Source organism: Copadichromis virginalis, linkage group LG11, assembly GCF_057382275.1.
Source record: "Copadichromis virginalis isolate Kocher_CV1m ecotype Utaka linkage group LG11, C_Virginalis_male_GT1.1, whole genome shotgun sequence".
Classification (NCBI taxonomy): Eukaryota; Metazoa; Chordata; class Actinopteri; order Cichliformes; family Cichlidae; genus Copadichromis; species Copadichromis virginalis.
In genome coordinates this window covers 35,007,086-35,019,683 of record NC_140628.1, presented here as the reverse complement: position 1 = coordinate 35,019,683, position 12,598 = coordinate 35,007,086, and the positions used below count along the sequence as shown (strand labels likewise).

Genomic DNA, 12,598 nt, shown 5'->3' with positions numbered 1-12,598 from the left:
TAAATCTACATAACTGCATTTGTTGTGAGCTACTTCAGTTCAGATTGTTTGGGAAGAACTATGCTAAGGTCTTCATAAAGTCCAGTTGTCTCTCTTCCAGCTGGACTCTGTCATGCACGACAAGTCTGATGTGGTGAGTCCAAGGAAAGACTCTGACTGCTTGTCCAGAGAAGCTTTCCGTGAATAAGCAGCAGAGCGACTCCATACCGTTTATGGAAATTTAAATCTTGTACTTGGAGTAGTCCAAGTATTATGCAAACTCTGTTTATTCTGAGCTCACAGAACTCAGAATAAAGAAACACTGTTCACTTTTACTGAAAAATGCAAAACGCAGAGAATCAAACAGAAAGCTACTTTGCCTGTTTGGTCTCTGAACAGCTTTAAGGGAGCAGAGAGAAGAACCACATCCGCTACTGATTGGTTGTGTTATTGTCATTACAACAGAACTTCCCCCTCACCCTGTCCTTCATACAGGCCCAGGGTTTCTTTTCACCAAACAAGAGGAAATGGTTTTTCCATATGTGCTCTACATAGACTAACATCCCAAACTCTGTCTTTCTGACAAATATAATCATAGACATTTAAAGTGATTCTACAGTCTTTTAGATATAGTTTGTCAACATCGCTGTGAAATATGTACTCAGTATAAAATACTGCACTTTTCTTTTGTTGCATATTTCACAGCAGTTTCTTTAAACCAAAATAAAACCTTAGATGTGTAGCCATGAAAAATAATACTTTGCACAAATTATGAATTATGTGCCTTAGAAATCAGTCCTTGCTGTTATAACAGAAGTGAGTAAGATGTTGTTTAAATACCACTAGTTATAGATGCTATGTAACTTTAATAAAGTTAAATATTTGGGTAAAGTGAGCTTCCTGAATGTGTGTAGATATATTAGGTCAACTGATGACCTTCAAAATCAGTTGTGCATCTTTTGTGTCTCATTTTGTGGAGCAAATGTTGTACTAGAAGATACCAAGTATAGTGAGTATAGTTACTCAACAAATGTGCATATGTACCAGAAACTTGTCCATTTATTTCATCCAGCCACCTTATGGTAGACTGTCCCAAACATGTAGCACAGGATCAGTGAGGATTAAACAGCAGGTAGCAGTGTTTCATACAGTTCATACAGGTGAGCTCTTACATTTGTTGAAACATTTTTATTTTATGGTTAGCAAAAAAACAAAACAAACTACACTACAGATTTTTATTTATTTATTAGACATTCTGGAGCAGTTATATTACTCTCTTTGTGGGTGCTACATATAAACTACATATGAAACACAACCGCTTTAATCTAAGCAACAATAAAAATACTTTTTATGTTACCACTTGTAGCATTCCTTAGATAAATTATTGCACAATGAACAGACTGCAAATACAATCAGATTACTCTTAAATCCTTCTTTGGAGTATTTTGCTATAGAGCAGCATGGTGAAGCTGTGCTATCCACATGTTTTAGGCCCTAATTTAATTAGTATCTTGAGCATCTCTGTCATAACTCCAGACAAACTATTGGGAAACCTCATCATTATGAATCTGTTGTGGCAGAGTCAAACTTTTACTTCATGTAACCCCACTGCGTAATCTGCGCGGTGGTCTAACCTATATGTTTCATGCAAATATGGACTGCATAGATTTGATCCAAAGTCTTGAAAAACAGCCCCAGCCCCCACCCCAGGGCGCTCTCCCTGCTCCGCCTCACCACCACCATCCTGGCCGAGAAGTTTTCCCTGTTTCTTCAGGAGACTTTCTCCTCCTCCATCCGTCCACCGCTTCGCTTCTTTTCACTCTTCATTTGAGCAACAAAGCACATCCGGCCATGTTCTTTGCACCTCTCCTGTTTGCCTCTTTGATGTCGCTCGCCGGTGTGTGCTCCGGAGGCTCGGACGCGCCCCGGGGTGTCGCGGTCGGCTTCATCTTTGACCTGAAAGCGAAGTGCGAGCCGCCGTGCGAACACGCCGGAGTCTGCATCCGCAACAACACATGCTTCTGCTCCCGGGGCTACGAAGGAGAGACCTGCCAGTATGGTGACGTGACAAACCTTTTATCTGCGCGTAATTTCAAATTCTGATGATGGCACAGGGAAGACCTCGTGCCAAGCTCAGCTATGAATAAATGGTTTAATGTGCCACTTTATTTATTGACCCAGTTTATGACTAACTTATTTTGTTGCAAATTAATTTAAAGTGACGAAGACTTCTGAGAAAGAAGGTCAAAACTTTGAAGCCTATTAAAAAAACTGTGGTGGATAATTTTGCAGCCAACTGTGATCCCAAATGTAAAAATGGAGGAGTGTGTCTTCGCCCTGGAAAATGCAGATGTCCTCCTGGATTTGGAGGAAGATATTGTCACAAAGGTAAATGAGTTCATGGGAGCGGGACAGTTCTAATACATTAAGTGTATTAACACGTGTGTGCGTGTCATGATGACAGTTATTCTTTGCTTTTGGTGTATTTTCCTGCTCTATTCATTTGTATTCAGTTTACTATTATTCAGAATACTACACACAGTTTTCAGCTGTTGCTCACGTACTGCCTCATTTGTTTGTCTAAGTTCTTAAAACATTTTATGGATTAGATTTTTTTAAATGTGTTTTATTAAGTTTATGAATGCATAAGTCAATGCATTCCAACAGAATGGTGTGTAGTGAAGAATTTCCTGGGTGCTTTGGGGAGTTTATACCCAAATTAACTTAAATCTTTTGTGGTATGGTAAAAATATCTCATGAACAGTGTGTGTGTGTGCGTGTTTTGCAGTGACGTGCGATGGGGGATGTTGGAACGGAGGAGAATGCACCGCTGTCAACGGCGTGGCCAAGTGTATCTGCCCTTCAAGCTGGGCCGGATCAAAATGCCAGGAGGGTTCGTGGCTGTATCTAATTACCCAATTAACACAGGAGGTCAAAGGTGCCAAATGGAGCTGTTCATCAGCTGCAGACATTAGTGGATGTTTAAGGCTTTTTATGGCTCCAAGAAGCTGTCACCAAGGGAAGCAACAGTCAGTCTGACTTAGTGGATGAGGCAGACATGCAGGTGTAACAACTGGAGAGCTGTGGTGAAGTTTGTAATATTGGCAGAAAACTGCAGTTCAGTTTGAACTGGAAAAAAAACCCAGCAAAGATTGAAAAGCCAATTTTTTATATGTCTACCAAGATTTTTCTTCAAATGAAACTCAGACTTGACTTTTTAGTGATGAAAATCTGTTGTTAGACTGCTTCCACTAATGCATTCTCCATGTGAAATTAAGGATCTGTTGGACTAGCAATCCGTCTTCTGTGGTCTAGATGAAATATTCAGCCTTGCTGCTCTTCTAGGATTAAAGCTGTTTCATTCATTAGCTGACTCGATGACTTCCTACGGTCATTTTCCATATTTGCTAACATACACATTATACACATTGGGTCATTGGCACCGGGAGGGCTTAAATCTAATATGAACTCCTTCTCTTATATGCATGGCACTAATTTTACAAGTACACCATCAACATAAAACCACAATTAACTTAGCAACCAACATAACAGACCAATCACTTGCTAAACATAATGTCATAGGATAGTTACATATGTAGTTAAGCAGGAATCATAAAGGCCAGGATGATGCTTGAGCAAGTGAACCATATGCTGAAGTGCTGCAGGGACCTGCAAAGCTCGGTGGGGTTTGTAGATAATAATAGTGAAGGCCTGATCTCTGCCTGTCCACTCTTTACTGTCACCGTCCAATAAAGGCTGAAAATGCCTGAAAAACGTCACGTGCATGTACCAATGGTACATTACAGCCGCTACTGCCACTGTATGGTCTGACCAATGTCAAATTTTCACATTTGACTTTTGCCTGAATTAAATAAAAATATGTTCACATGTGTTCACAAAGCACAAACTTTTATTGTAAGTTTTTCTTTTTCATATTTCTGTTCCACGCTGAGCAAACCCCTCTATGGTTTGTTTCCCATGCAGCAATTTGTCCCCAGGGCTGCAGGAATGGAGGGCTGTGTGTGGCTCCAGGAATCTGCAGCTGCACGGAGGGATGGTTGGGTGGTGCCTGCCATATGGGTGAGTACACTGTTCCCAAAGACCGATAACGTTTTGCTGTGATGAGACTGGGTTAAATAATCGAGGAGTCTCAGATGTACGGAGTCGTGTTATGACCCCAATTCTGATGCTGGCCCTTCACTGGGAGCATTTATTCCTTATGATAAAGTCTTTTTCATTTCATCCAGTTCCGGTACTTTCTGCTCTCTTGACTACATTGCACCATTCTCACACCAGTGCATTTTACATACCCGATTTTTCTCTTTGCACCTTGGATTTGCTTTTCAGCTTAGTGTATTTCCAGATGTCACAACACTTCACACCTTTGAGACCAGCTGCTGGAGTTTATGATGCTAGAATTTACAAGCTCTTCACTCATTTCCCATTCCCCTGGTTTTACAAATAGTACCTGTGCTTTTGTTTTCTTTTGTCCGTAGCTGTATGCAGTCAGCCCTGCTTGCACGGAGGGAAGTGCGTTTCTCCCAACAAATGTCGCTGTCGACCTCCTTTCTCTGGACCTCGCTGCGAGGAGAGGAAAAAGTCCCACTAGTGCACCCAAGGATCAAACAATGTTGTGGGGGTGATTATGTTTTTATACTGGGACGTAGTTAGTTTTACAGCAACTGTGTGGAAAAGATGGATGTAGCCACTATGATGTCACCCTTAAAGTTAGTGAAGACCCATCTTGGGAGTTTTAGAAACAGGCTGGAAACACCATAAAACGTACCCTCTTTCTCACCTATTTTACTGTAAATGTGAATATAACTTGCAAATTTGACATCATGCTGTAGGCAATAAATCTTTTTATAGACTTATACACAGTCAGACCGTGGGATTTGTGGTCTCAGTGATCTCTTTTAAAAAGCAGCTAAGAAGTCATCTTTTCAAACTTCCCTTTGGGTATCATTTATGTCTTTATTTCTAGTGTTTTGTTGTGAAGCACTTTGTAATGTTTATCTTGAAAGTGCTATATATAAAAACAATTTTACTTTAACTTTTGCAACCAGTTGGCCCCTGCTGTTCATTAGAAATGAGGCTGGTTTAAGGTACATCAACAGTGGTTTCACATTTCAGACAAAACGTTCATCCCTCTTTTTATATAAAGTGTACCGTTTTAGTTTGTTTTTATTTTATTTTTAAATATTGAATGTGTTTTATGTTGTATAAACACACAATATACTGTAATTTGTCATTAAATGAAGAAAAAATAGACATTGTTTTTATTATAGTACCACCGTGTAATGTGGAACAAAATATAGGGCTTAATATATAGTACAGAGAGCGTAGAAAACAAGCCCTATATACAACCTCAACACCAGCGTTGCTTTCATCCATATTTGCCAATAAATGTATAACAAACTCAAACAGGCCTGATCGGGCAATATATTAATGACAGCAAATAAAGAAAACAAAACAAATGCAACTTTTGTTAATATGCAACATATTCATATCAAAGCCTTCATTATGCTTACTCAAGAAGCAGGCTCAAGCTGTTTTTTCCCCCTCATAAGATAGAAAGAAACAGTGCAAATCTACAATGTGTGATGGCAATAACCTCCACCACGTTATTTTTCTTAACCAACTACTGTGTACGGCACACAGGCCTGCATAAAATACACTGTTAATACATTTAACAGATGGGTGTTACTTTGAGCCTTGAGGTAGTGATCTACACAGACAGGAAAAGACAAGTGCATATATCAAATCGCTCTGTTACAGTTCTAATGTGCACACAGCCACACATTACAGTACATGCCAGTATCCAAAGTCTCACTCATACACACCACAGGTTATGGTGCTTTCTTTGTTCTTTGTGGCTTCTTTAGTACATTCCCGATTTGTTTGCCATCATGCCTGTGATGCCTGTGAAGTACAAAAAATTTTTTTTCATTTGTTTGGTGCCATTTTATTTGATGCAATGTCCCAAAATGTAGCCTGCAGCCCCCTAGTGGGCCAAGAAAGTACTGCATGTGCTCCATGGGGCTATTTGCAGTTAAAAAGTAAATTTGAAATAACCATAAAATACATATGATTAAATTTTTTTTTAAATTTTTCAAAAGTAATAAGAGGTTATAAAATAAAAGCAGTGTGTTAAATTCAAGGTTTTTCTGATGTATATTTGATCTGACTTTTTAAAAATATATCTTAACATTAGTAGAAAAAGACTGAATTGAATAGTGGTTATCAGCAGTCAGAAAGAATTAAACAGAGATTTAAAAAAAAAAAAAAAAAAAAAAAGGAACAGAAGATAAAAAAAAAATCAAAAAAATAAATACTGAGTTGTCCATTTTTTGAGATGCACAAAAGGTGCCTAATAGTTTTTTGGTGTGTCATTAATAGAGCTGGGCGATATGAGATTTTTTCATATCACGATATGTTTTTTTCATTTCAGGCGATAACGATATCTATCACGATATAAGCCAAATAACTATATTTGTAAGATTTAAATGTGCCGTTGCTCACAAGTAAAATGTGAAATAATCAGCAGCTTGTTTTTAAATATTTATTTCCCATAATAAGTTCAACAGGGTAGATGTACTTAAGGAACATGAGACTTTTTCAGATAAATAAAGGCAAATATTGCAAACTACACAAAAGGCAGCCGCTAAAGCGTTTAAGTTTCAAAATAGAACAAATGAAACAGACTAAATTGTCAATTCCACTTAGAAACAAAATATTAATTCTAAAAATAAATCTTAGTTTGTTTTACAGAAGAACAGACAAAACTGACTAACTTTTGTCAATATCAAATAAACTGAGAACTAAAAGGAAATTCTCAATCTCTCCTTGTTGTATAGCTGAGCTTTTCAAACAGTTTTAACAGTTACTTTAGTCTGACAAAAGCCAAATGACGAATTAGCGCTTCCAGTCAGAGACTGAGGCTACGTCCACACGTACACGGGTATTTTTGAAAACTGAGATTTTCCGTTTTCGTTTTAAAAAATAATCCCGTCCACACATAAAGGCAGAAATTAAGGAAAACGCTGCTATGAACATGCCAAAGCAGCAGGTGGCGCTAGATTCCTAACCGTGCAGAAATGTTGGCCAATCAGAAGTCTAGAAGCCTTGGTGGGAAAAAGTAAACAAAGCTGGGGCATAGAAGCAGAACCGAGTCGTATGTGTGGAGGGACAGTAACTGTGTGTATATGTAAGCATTTAAACACTGCAGAGAGTACAATTAACAGTATTGTAGAAATTCATTTCACCGAAACAATAACGTGGCGCGCAGTGTGACGCATGCACCAGTTTATTGTATTTCCAGACTTGCTTTCGGCACAATTTACAGTGAACGCTACTCTGTTTTTTGTCAGACTTGAAATAGCCGAAATACCTTCACACTACGGAACTTCTATGGCTCTTCCGTTCGACAATCTCTCCGGCGTTGGAACCATCATCTGTTTTCTCTTCGGTCACGCTCGGTTGATTTTTCTAGTCGGCACACTCATTTCCTCCATTATGCGCTGGCTCCATTACCCGCTGGCTGCTTCCCAAACAAACACACGTGCGGCTTGGCACTTGCGCTGTACGTAACAAGTCACGCGACGTGACGCTGCGGCTGTGATTGGTTCGGCTCTGCGCTACTGAATTTGGATTGGCTGACCTTTTTTTTTTTTTTTTTTTTTTTTAAGAGAACAAGAGCGGCGAGGTCTATCGCGATAGCTTAATTTCTCTATCAAGTAAAAGTTATATCGCGATACATATCGTTATCGTTCTATCGCCCAGCTCTAGTCATTAATATCACATTTCTCTTAAAGACACTATATATTTTTTGATTTATTTTTTAATAGCCTGAAATATTAAACAGAACTAAACATTTCAGTCATCTAGACCAACGATATTCATCTAATGAAGCTTTGTTCTATGACTCTATTGTAAATCTTATAAATCTATAAATCCTGGAGTTATCAGTGTTCTTTATGACTTTTCCCACCGGGATATGTTAACCATGACCCCATTTCTCACCTTTATTGCACAAGTCAGTCCGTTGTAACCTTTCCGACAGTGGCAGTAGTCAGGCAGCACACACCTGCCTCCGTTCAGACACCGCTGTTTACACACCGCTGGAGAGAAAGTCACAATTAAAACATTTGATCTATTATTGTTTTTCTTTTCATGGTCAATTCCTGTTAAACTCTACAATCAGAAAAGAGTCTTTTATTATAGTTCAGGCTGTCTGTTTGATTGTCATTTGGAAACACTTGAAACACATGATCAAAACAATTATCTGCAAAAAAGAACTTGAAGGAAAACCAACGATCATGTCTTCTACTTCATTATTTTAAACAAAGTGATCTCAGTCTGCAAACTCTCCAGGCCAGACTGCCTCTTGCCCTGTGACAGCTGGGATTAGGCTCTAACCTGCCCACGACCCTGAATGTGATAAGTGGAACGAAATGGATGGATGGATGGATGAATTTCAATCTGCATGAAAATGTCTGTTTTTCCTTTGCTTGATTTCATCTCTCCAAGAAGTATCCTGTAATGTGGTACAGTAGTTTTTGTGTATTTGTCCTGAGAGTTAAGGAGACAGCAGTTCTCCTTTTGGCAGAGGAACAGTTTAATTTGGTTCAGCAATAGTTCAGGAAAATTGGTTATAAAGTAGTCCTAGTTAAAGTATTTGGTATGTACCCTTTGCCAGATTTTACCTAAGAAAAAACTGAGCTGTTACTGAAGCTGTTAGTGATATTATTACATCTGAGGAACAGACTCACCTGTTTGACACTGAAGGCCTTCCCAGCCAGCGGGGCAGTGGCAGGTATTTGGTCCTACACACTCGCCACCATTTTTACACTTTTGTAGACACACAGCTAAAATAAGAACAGTGAGGGAGGCATGAACACCAAAGCAGCTTCTAAAAGGTTTTATCTCAGAAGCCCGACTGGACTGAACAGATAGGTAAAAGGTTAAAACCCAAAGTGCTGAGATTAGGCATTTGCAGGTCAGCCAGAAAAGATCTAGCCTCGCCTCTGTCAGTGCGCCCCAGGGCGGCTGTGGTTACACTGTAGCTTGCCATCACCAGTGTGTGAATGTGTGTGTGAATGGGTGGATGATTGTGTATAGTGTAAAGCGCTTTGGGGTCCTTAGGACCAAGTAAAGCGCTATACAAATACAGACCATTTACCATTTAGCTGTGCTACATTAAAACGAAAAAATAGGACTTTCTAGCCACTAAAATAATTTTTAAGAACCAAAAAATAAATAAATAAATAAATAATGTTTGCCTGGAAGCCTGAATTCAGGGCAGAAAAGCTAACACCTTTTGGTTTTTAAGTATCTCATCTTCCTTCATTTTATGTAGTTCTTGTTAAAAGTGGATGCCGTCTTGAGGGCAAGATGATTTAAAAGATTTGCATGAATAAAAGTCATGCATATGCATATTCATATGAATATTAAAATATAAATTGTGCACTGTTATTAGGAGACAATTTGTAAACTTTTTAGAGAATTTCTTACAACAACTACTGTGTATGACTTCTTGTTAGTTCTTGTGAGTGCTATTACCCAACCCCACCTAAACCTAAACCAAAGTATAAGAAATGAAGCTGATTGAATTACATGTTTTTTGGAGCTATAGCTGGTAATTTTTTATTTGTTGTGTATTTTATGTGTATCAAGACATCCATGCATCACTCACGTATGTTACACCTCTTCCCTCTCCATCCAGAAGCACAGGAGCAGGTGTTGGGTCCCACACACTTGCCTCTGTTCATGCACATAGGCTCACACACACCTGGAACAAATTAAAACCCAAATGTTTAAATTGTGAGCTGTTACTTTGAACAGTACTTCAACTATTTAGGCTGTGATATCACTTACTCTTTTGACACCTTTTTCCTGTGTAGCCTTCAGGGCAGGAGCACACGTTGTTTCTCATACATTGACCTCCATTCTTGCAAGGAGGATTGCAAACAGCTGAAAGACAGCAATATTAAACTGTGAGGAACCCAGAAAATGCACATTTCAATCAGACTGAAGCTTAGAGATTGGATTTTATAGCAACATTGATATGACTTAAAAGAGAGGAAATGCAACATTTAGGTGTGTTTTGTTGAAAAAGCATCACTTCACTTCTTTCAGGCATTCTCAACAGATGTTAGCTATTATGAAAGATAAACAGAGTCAAGAAACTATTTGAAACCTCAGTAAGCTGAATATGTTTGTAACTAGGGCACAGCCTGTTCACAGAGATTGCAACCCCAGTTACTTTCTACCATGGGGCAGCATTTTGCCAGTGGGTGTCCTAAATGTGTAAAATATGTATGCCGCTGTTTGAAATATTAGCAAAAATATGCTAATCATTGACTTAAATGATCTCACACTCTGCACAGTTCTCACTCCTGTCTGCAAGTTACTAGTAGATGCCATTAACATTACTTGCAATGTGCAGAGAAGAGAGACAAACCTACAGAGATTTCTGCAGTTTAATAAATGTATGCCAGTGAGTTTTGCTGTTTCAAACAGAAAGCAGCCTCAGGCTTTTGCTAGTTTTAATAAAAATGAAAGTCAGTCTGTACAAATTGCTGGAAATATTTGACTATAATTCCTCATTGTATTAATCATTGTATGTATTCATCACAAGCTTACCAATTTGACACTGGGAGCCAAAGAAACCACTGGGACAGGCACATACGTTAGGCTTAACACAGGTTCCTCCATTCAGACAGACGGGTTTACAGAGAGCTGCAGGTGACGTAAGGTACAAAAAGCTTTATTAAGAGCCAACATATGTACTTTTAGATTTACAGTATAAATAAGAGAAAAGGTTCCTGCAGTACTGATATATTTTGAGTACTTATGTGCAAGTCAGATTGAGTTTTGTGCCACTTAATTATGCTGTCAGAATTAAACACTCTAACAGAAGGAAGCTGCAGTCTGAATGCATGCTTAGCTACAGGTCGTGTTTCTTGCCTGAGTTGCACGTCGGTCCGTACCAGCCAGGTTGGCATTTGCAGACATCGGGAGAAACGCACACGCCTCCATTTTCACAGTGCCTGTTACACACCACTGACAGACATAAATCATGTAGTGCAATCCTAGATTAAACCGACCCACTTAAACAAAAGGGGTACTGATCGATGCATTGTGGAGGTTTATGTAAAATGTAAAAACGATGCAAAAACACTTAAGTCACATCTCACTGATTTCACATCGTGGTCCCACGTAGCCGTAGGAGCAGGTACAGAGGTTTCTAGCCAGGCAGGTACCTCCATGCTGACAGGGCGGCTCACAGCTCGCTGAACACAAACAGTGACACTCCTCAGTGTTCTGCGAGCAATTCAAGTATGTAAGCAATGCAAACCAGTCGGCAGTTTTGACTGGTTTGACTATGACTCCAGGTTACCTTCCTCACAGGTGGGCCCTCCGTAGCCTGCAGGACATTTGCACACATTTGGTTTCACACACTTCCCCCGGTTTTTACAGTCAGGCCGGCAAATGGCTGGGATGAAAGGAAACTGTCAGCTTTAAAAAACACAACTAGACCCTGAGATATAAGAGCCAAATCCAGAGGCGAGTGTGATTTCATTAGCTCGCGCTCTGTTTCTCACCTATGTGGCAGCTGTATCCAGTGTAGCCGTCTTTGCAGGTACAAGTGTTTGGTAGAGTGCACTCCATGTTCTGCCCACACGGATACCTGCAAACAGCTGAAAACAAAGTACATTTATGAGTATGTTTCAGTACTCAAAAAGTTGCCCAATTGAGGATTCATTTCATCATTTCAGACCAAGACCACGCAGAGCTAACCAAAATCCACCATGACTATAAGGTACAATTGTGCGATAACATTAAATACTGAAGCACTTTGTGGTACAAAATATCACTTTTTCACCTTTACTGAAAAATGTATGCCCCTTGCAAAAGTTTTTTTTTGCAAGAGCCAAAGTTGCAAGAGCTTTTTCACCAGAGCCAAAGGAAAATCAATCAACATTGTTATCAAAATCATTTCTTTAGCACTTTTGTTGTCAGTTTAATTTATTCAGTCATGAAAAGTAGAAGTATAAGACCACTTTACCTTTACATGTGACTCCATCTCCGGTGTAACCGTATGGGCAGCGGCCACAACTGAAGGACCCAGATACTTTGGGCTCACAAGAGACACCCGGGAAGCAGGGAGAGTCAGCACAGGTCACGTGGGGAGCTGCTGACCCCCATCTGATCCCCGTGGAGAGGTCAGGGGTCAAATCCACCCCACTGGGCTGACCCCTGTGGACAGTGGGAGCAAATGTTCTGACTGTGGTTTGATCCTGTGAAGTCGCTGTGCTTTTTCTGTCAGCAGGAGAAAGTCTCCTGATATTTGTTGCTTCTGGTCTCGTTCTCCTGTCAGGAGGTCGTCTGTTTGAGGAGGAAGTGGAATTTGATCTGGTGACGTGAAAATAACTGTCTGCTCCACTGGTGACTGTCCCCTGAGCTGTTAGAGGACATGACTTACAAAGTCATAGAAATACAGGCTTTATTGTCAACATTATTCAAAACATTCCACTTATATATTGCTGGATAATAGCCAGAAAAACTTTAGACTTGTCTTACTTTCACAGACAAGCATTTAAACAATTTTGTAAAC

At 39.5% G+C, this 12,598-nt stretch overlaps 2 protein-coding genes across 2 annotated transcripts in view; one reads left to right on the top strand and one right to left on the bottom strand.

Annotated features, from left to right (window-relative positions):
• The first annotated feature begins 1,434 nt into the window (after nucleotides 1–1,434).
• On the top strand, nucleotides 1,435–4,853 carry seraf (Schwann cell-specific EGF-like repeat autocrine factor). The gene is made up of 5 exons (XM_085472181.1): nucleotides 1,435–2,038; nucleotides 2,272–2,367; nucleotides 2,768–2,872; nucleotides 3,964–4,059; nucleotides 4,476–4,853. Exons 1-5 carry the CDS (start codon nucleotides 1,618–1,620, stop codon nucleotides 4,586–4,588), a joined length of 831 nt encoding a protein of 276 aa, XP_085328307.1. The 5' UTR covers nucleotides 1,435–1,617; the 3' UTR covers nucleotides 4,589–4,853.
• A 382-nt stretch (nucleotides 4,854–5,235) lies between these two features.
• The window catches only part of vwde (von Willebrand factor D and EGF domains), a 28,400-nt gene continuing 21,037 nt past the window's right edge, over nucleotides 5,236–12,598 (bottom strand). The window contains exons 21-31 of the mRNA XM_085472183.1: nucleotides 12,050–12,445; nucleotides 11,586–11,681; nucleotides 11,381–11,476; nucleotides 11,178–11,273; nucleotides 10,948–11,043; nucleotides 10,624–10,719; nucleotides 9,856–9,951; nucleotides 9,674–9,769; nucleotides 8,751–8,846; nucleotides 8,002–8,099; nucleotides 5,236–5,901 (exon numbers count right to left, since the gene is read on the bottom strand). Of these exons, the coding sequence (XP_085328309.1) occupies nucleotides 5,887–5,901; nucleotides 8,002–8,099; nucleotides 8,751–8,846; nucleotides 9,674–9,769; nucleotides 9,856–9,951; nucleotides 10,624–10,719; nucleotides 10,948–11,043; nucleotides 11,178–11,273; nucleotides 11,381–11,476; nucleotides 11,586–11,681; nucleotides 12,050–12,445 (1,277 nt within the window). The 3' untranslated portion in view covers nucleotides 5,236–5,886. The remainder of the gene's footprint in view (nucleotides 5,902–8,001; nucleotides 8,100–8,750; nucleotides 8,847–9,673; nucleotides 9,770–9,855; nucleotides 9,952–10,623; nucleotides 10,720–10,947; nucleotides 11,044–11,177; nucleotides 11,274–11,380; nucleotides 11,477–11,585; nucleotides 11,682–12,049; nucleotides 12,446–12,598) is intronic.

Excerpts from the sequence above, each read along its gene's own strand:
- seraf (XM_085472181.1), top strand. The coding sequence starts at position 1,618 with ATGTTTCATGCAAATATGGACTGCATAGATTTGATCCAAAGTCTTGAA. Across the intron at positions 2,039-2,271 it reads AGGAGAGACCTGCCAGTATG|CCAACTGTGATCCCAAATGT; the intron begins GTGACGTGACAA and ends ATAATTTTGCAG. Across the intron at positions 4,060-4,475 it reads GGGTGGTGCCTGCCATATGG|CTGTATGCAGTCAGCCCTGC; the intron begins GTGAGTACACTG and ends TTTTGTCCGTAG.